This window comes from Festucalex cinctus, chromosome 2, assembly GCF_051991245.1.
Source record: "Festucalex cinctus isolate MCC-2025b chromosome 2, RoL_Fcin_1.0, whole genome shotgun sequence".
Classification (NCBI taxonomy): Eukaryota; Metazoa; Chordata; class Actinopteri; order Syngnathiformes; family Syngnathidae; genus Festucalex; species Festucalex cinctus.
The window spans coordinates 27,479,766-27,486,032 of record NC_135412.1 but is presented as its reverse complement, the minus strand read 5'-3'; the positions used below and the strand labels follow the sequence as shown (position 1 = coordinate 27,486,032).

The 6,267-nt window shown below is 34.1% G+C and overlaps 1 protein-coding gene across 6 annotated transcripts in view; it reads left to right on the top strand.

Annotated features, from left to right (window-relative positions):
• LOC144014342 (arf-GAP with coiled-coil, ANK repeat and PH domain-containing protein 3-like) overlaps positions 1–6,267 on the top strand; it is a 35,042-nt gene that overhangs the window by 26,220 nt on the left and 2,555 nt on the right. For 3 of the 6 annotated variants that reach the window (XR_013282450.1, XR_013282451.1, XM_077514123.1), the window contains exons 19-23: positions 84–175; positions 427–523; positions 2,876–3,090; positions 4,771–4,867; positions 5,947–6,057. Coding sequence is in view for 4 of the 6 variants with exons in the window: in XM_077514123.1 (XP_077370249.1) it covers positions 84–175; positions 427–523; positions 2,876–3,090; positions 4,771–4,867; positions 5,947–6,017 (572 nt within the window). In the remaining 2 variants the exon portion in view is untranslated. Of the gene's footprint in view, positions 1–83; positions 176–426; positions 524–2,875; positions 3,091–4,757; positions 4,868–5,946; positions 6,058–6,267 lie in introns of all 6 variants that reach the window. The other 3 variants (XM_077514120.1, XM_077514122.1, XM_077514121.1) reach the window with 2 other exon arrangements.

Below are 6,267 nucleotides of genomic sequence, written 5' to 3'. Positions count from 1 at the left end.
CTCCGCCCCATCCACCCTACCTACAATGATCTTGTGTTTGACCACTGACGTCACTTTATTAATAAATGTATACTCCTTTTTAGCTACTGCCAAGACTAGACGCGAGTCCTTGTTTTGTCCCGATGAGCTGGACTCCCTTTTTTCCTACTTCCACACTGGATCCGGACCTCGAAGTAAGTCACATACACTTACCACGATGGCTGTGCTAGGGCGTTGCAATGAAGTGAGGAGAAGGAGCCCTAAATGTGGGGACAAAAAAAAAAGAAAAAAAAAGTAAATGCTCATAAAGATTTGATCATATTTTGCATTGTAGTCCAGTGTGGCACATGCACCAGAAACGTAAAATAATTTTGAATACCCACCAAACTAATGGCTTATTAGTGTCAACTGTGTCCTAACTTGTCCATGTTTGTGGCATTTTTTGGTCTGCCAGGCCTCAGCAGTGACAGCGGTTTGGGCAGCACCGACGGAAGCACCGACTTTCTGGCGATGGGGCCTGTGGTGGACAGTGTGACGGAGGAAGGTGTGTCACTTGAATCACCGCAACTTGAAATTCTGATACTTGTGACTTGACTTACTTGACATGAGACTTTGGCTTCGACCTTGGGAGTAAAAGAATTGGGACTTGTCTTTACTGCAGACATGATGACTTGATTGTTATTCAGTTTGTATGTTTGGTATAAATATAAAAAACAATATTAGTCAGGCTTAATATATCATGTTGGTGGATAAAGGGTTAACCTCTGACTTTGCGGGTCCAAATATGGTTTTTGATTGAAGTCCTCAATCTTCACATTTGTGAAAGTATTATTACTATATTTTGTGGGACAACACTGAAGAAATGACACTTTGCTACAATGTGTACTAGTCAATGTAGAGCACTGGTGTCCAAACTACGGCCTGGGGGCCATTTGTGGCCCGCCGTCTATTTTTTAGTGGCCCGCGGCATATGCTAAAAATGGCATTTGACTCAGTTCAAATAAAATAAAAACAAAAATGTTTGGAGATAGTCGAAAAACACAGGTGCTAGTAAAGGTTATTTTAGTTAACTATAACTAAAACAAAAATTCAAAGAACAATTTCGTTAACGAAAAAAAAGAAAATGCATTTTAAAAAACGAAAACTAACTGAAATTATATTTTATGTGTACAAAACTAAAATTATAGCAAATATGTCCTTCATTTTAGTCTTTGGTGTGATTTTCTTTGTATATTTATTTTGATATCAACCGGAATAATGACGTTTGAGAGTATGTCACACAGAAGTGACGTCATCTAGCAGCAGCCAATAGAAAAGCACCTTCAGATGATGTCGCTCCCATGGTGTTTTTTTAAATATTGTGCACAAGTAATACACATAAAAAACTAATACTAATACAGAAACTAACTAAAACTAAGCATTTATTAAAGAACTAAAACTAACAAAAACAGAAGCACCCTGAAAACACATAAAAACTAAAATTACTAAAACTTCCAAAACTATAATAAGCATCCATCCATCCATTTTCTTGACCGCTTCTTCCTCACAAGGGTCGCGGGGGGTGCTGGCGCCTATCTCAGCTGGCCCTATAATAACCCTACTGCCATATTACAAATAAATTGGTTTATATACTGTAGCATTTTTCTAAATATGCAAAAGCAAGCACAAATAAATTATTTGTACAATTTTTAGGACTAAACACAAAACATTATGTGGCCCTTGCCTCCTTCTGATTTTCTGTATGTGGCCCTCAAATGAAAAAGTTTGGACACCCCTGATGTAGAGCTTGTATAACAGTTTACCCTCAAAATAGCGGAACAGCCATTGTCTAGTCTGCTGGTAACAAAAGTGAGACCACCCCTAAATGAAAATGTTTAATTTTGGCCATTTTCCCTGTGTTAAATTTGGTGTTTTGGCTCACGTGTTCTCGTGCTGGTCACTGGAATTTGGAATTGGCACCTCGTTTAAGAAAAAAAATAAAATAAAATCCTCTACATTAAGACGCATCTTGGTGCCAAAAAAAAATCTTGGAGTTAAGGAGCTTGATTTGTATACAGTTAGTGATGCTGTGCTTTTCCACCATGTTGTGGCATCTCGAGGCAATCATAAACACTGTGGAAGGGTGTCAATAATTTACATATTTTTGCTTAGGTGGGAGAAATGTAATATTTGCCCTTACTGGCCTTCTGTCTGTATTGTATGATGACTAATGCAGGAAAGACTTCATTAATATGGTGACATGGGACAAGGTTATTTTAGTTAACTAAAACTAAGGGGAAAAAAATATAATTAAAACAATTTCGTTAACGAAATACTGTAAAATAAAAACAAAAATGCTGAAACTACATTTTATGTTTACAAAACGAACTAAAACTAACTATTATTATAGCAAAGTGTCCTTCGTTTTAGTCTTCGGTTATTCATTTAATGCATGATCCTTTGGGGATGATTTTAAATGTGATTTTAAGTAGATTTATTTTGATATTAACAGAAGTGATGTCATCTTGCAGCAGCCAATAGAAAAGCAGACGATGTCGCTGCCATGGTGTTCTTTTTTTTTTTTTTTACTATTGTACGCAAGTAATACACATTTCTTTAAAAAAAAAATAAAACTAATACTGAAACTAACTAAAACTAAGCATTTATTAAATAACCTAATAAACTATCACAACCACCCTGAAAACTAATTAAAACTAACTAAATTAAAAACAAAACTCAAAACGAAATTAAAATCAACTAAAATGAAAAATTCCAAACTATTACATCCCTGCATGCAACACGTGATTTTAAAATGCTTGACACTTGAAGATTAAGAGAGTTGCACATGTGAATCAGGGGTCCACGTCATTCACTCAACGAGCAAACAAACTTCAACTCTGTCACCACTTTTCCTCAGAGTGCGAGGCGTCCGAAGACTCGAGCGGCGAGACCGAGCACGACACGTCGGACCCGGAAGACGGCAGGTACATCCATCCCGGGAAGCTTCTGTACAGAGCAGCCAAAGCTCGCAACCTGCCCGTTATGGCCGAAGCGCTGGCGCACGGCGCTGACGTCAACATGGTTAACGAGGATGACGAAGAGAAGACGCCCCTCATACAAGCTGTGATTGGGGTGCGTACTCACTGCAACTTATTACTTCCATTAGAGAGCTTACGTGTTCATTACTGTCTGTATGTTAGGACTAAAGTACTTTTTTCCCCCAAAAATCATGGAAAAGCAATGTTATACTGTACATTTTAGATTTAAATTATAGATAATATAATTTTTTGCCCCAAATCATGTTTTATGTTAAAAATACAAAATCATTAGGATAAATAATTGTATTTTTCATTTTAAAAAAAAAGATTGTCTAAAAAATTGTTTTCTAAAACATGGATAAATGTATTTATACACTGTATTATATAAATTTAATTTAAGATAAAAAATTTTTAGAGCTGTCAAAAGATTACCTTTTTAATCAGATTAAGCACATCTTAGAATTTTGATTAATCATGATTAATTGCTTAATTTAAAGGCTTTTTATAAACATTTTTTGCCTGCCAAATTTAAAGTGCACCTTTTATGTGTTAATTCTTTCGACATTCATTGTTATGAGGACTTCAACATTTTTTGATACCCGCACACGCTCATCTTCCTCTTTTTCTAATCAGTTAATTAGTTGGATAATTTAAAATGACAAAAAATGACCCTATTGTTTGGCATGAGCAAATATTCTCAATGTCATACACAGAAATTTATTAAATGCTTTTTTTTGTAGTGTATGTAGTTATGTTTATTGCTTAAACACAACCTGTGCTACCGTTGTCATATAATGAATGATCTGCGGTCAAAATTAATAGTGTGATTAATCTGCATCAATACATGATTAATGCAGTAATTTTTTTGTGATTAATTAATTAGTTAACAATTTAACTTTGACAGCATTAATATTTTTCCAAATAATGATAATTTTAATGTTTAAAAAAAATATAATTAAGGGAAAAATATTTTTAAAAAATTTAAATAAATTTGATTCCATAACTTGTCAGTAAACTAAAACTAATACTGAAACTAACAAACTAAACAAAAACTAAGTATTTATTAAATAACTAAAACTAATAAACACAGAAGCACCCTTAAAACTAATAAAAAACAAAACAAAAAAAAAAACAAAAAAACCTCAAAACGAAATAAAAAAATATTAAATGAAAAATTCCAAAACTATAATAACCCTGCGTGGGACAGGTCTCGTGATTTAAAATGCTTGACACTTGCTGCTTCAAACATAAAAGCGTAAACTTGGAAATATTCAGTGTAGTTTTAGTAAACAGCTATTATTTTCTGCAATAGGGGCCAAACTCTATTGCAAATAGCAAAAAATCCCAAATAATATTGATGCCTTGACTTGCTTTTATAGTTTAAGCTGTGAATGTACCGTAGATCATGGTCCTAAAATGCTTGAATATCGTTTCAAACTTACCATCATATCACTCATCACTCAAAAACGTCTCGATAACTTAACCTAACAACATACCCAATATAATGGATCACTACAACATACTTCTTTGAAGACAATTATTATTACTAGCAAAACTTTAGCGCCATTTGGCATTCTAGTTGTGACAGGAAGAGGATAAAAATATAAACAGATGCATTTTTCCAGCAGTAGCTGAGAATAGGTTCCACAAAATAAAATGTAAATTTACGAGTATCAAAGTGCGAATTGGCGGGGGTTCACTGTATTTTTAGTATATTGTTTTTGTAATTCTTTGTAAAAGTTTGTCATGCATTGATTGAAGGGTTCCTTGCTAGCCTGCGAGTTCCTGCTCCAAAACGCAGCTGATGTCAATCAAAGAGACGCGAGAGGGCGGGGCCCCCTGCATCACGCCACCTACCTGGGCCACACCGGGTGAGTCCAAAGTGAAAGCCAACATGCTAACCAGGCGGAATGCTTGCTTGTTATTCAATTTTACTGATTGGTGGCCCTTAGAGATGAGCTGCCATCTTGTTTTCAAGGGGATCCGACATGGAACATAAACACATACGTTTACAGTTATGACAACACACTTTCATATTTCTCAAACACCCGTTTGTCCAAATTATTATTATTATTATTATTATTATTATTATTTTTAATTGGGGCACAGTGTGTTTTAAAGGCATGCATTGAAAATTATAGTCCAAAATAGGGGTGGCAACCTCTGGCTACATCACGATACGATACAATATGTGAAACAAGGCTCACGATAATGATGATCTCACGATATAACGATTATCAATATATTGCTCAGGTAATAAATCCACGATAATCTACGATAAAACTAATCCTAAAATAATAATAATATGAATAAATAAATACATAAAAATAATAATAAAATAAATAAATCTAAATTAAAAAATAAATAAATAATAATAAAATAAAAAGTAATAATTCATATTATCATAAAAATAATGTAAATACATAAGATATATATATATATATATATATATATATATATATATATATATATATATATATATATATCTTTATATATATATATATATATATATATATATATATATATATATATATATATATATATATAACAAAATAATAATAATAAGCTAAGCTAAGCTCGTGAGTCTTCTTTGCTTTCTTACGTCCATTTCCCCGCCACTCTGAGGCGCTCCCCCCCTAGTGGCCAGCCAAGTAATTGCTCAATAACCCACGAACAATGGAGCCATTATAGTGTCTGTATATAAACTACAAATATCGCAATACTTGCGTAGGCGTATCGATAATCTATCGGGAGACAAAGTACTGTATCACAATTTATCGAGATATCGTCACACTCCTAGTCCAAAATCTTAACATCACTCACTGTCACTTTTGTTCCTTTAAAAAGGCCAAAAGCTGATGGTTCTTATTGTCAGGCAGGGCTCTCCTTTCTGAAGCTGCATTCAATCTGAAGGCCGTTAACTCACCTCTGTTTGCCTGTATGCTTTCAGACAGGTATGTTTATTCCTTAAAAGAGGCGCTGCTCAGAACAATGGCGACGAGGACGGCCATGACCCATTGAGCATCGCGGTGAAGCAAGCCAACGCCGACATTGTCACACTGTACGTTTTTTTTGTTTTAAAGTCGATGCTTACAACAAGATTTGGATAAGATGCAATAAATAGTAAATATTAAAAGCTCCAACAATCTCTGAACCACATTTCCATTTATTTGAATGAAATAATTATAATTAATAAAATTTCAAATTAAATTTCAGTATTAAAATTGACTTTTTCAAGCCACCCATTCATTTTAAAAATCAAAGGTGGTCC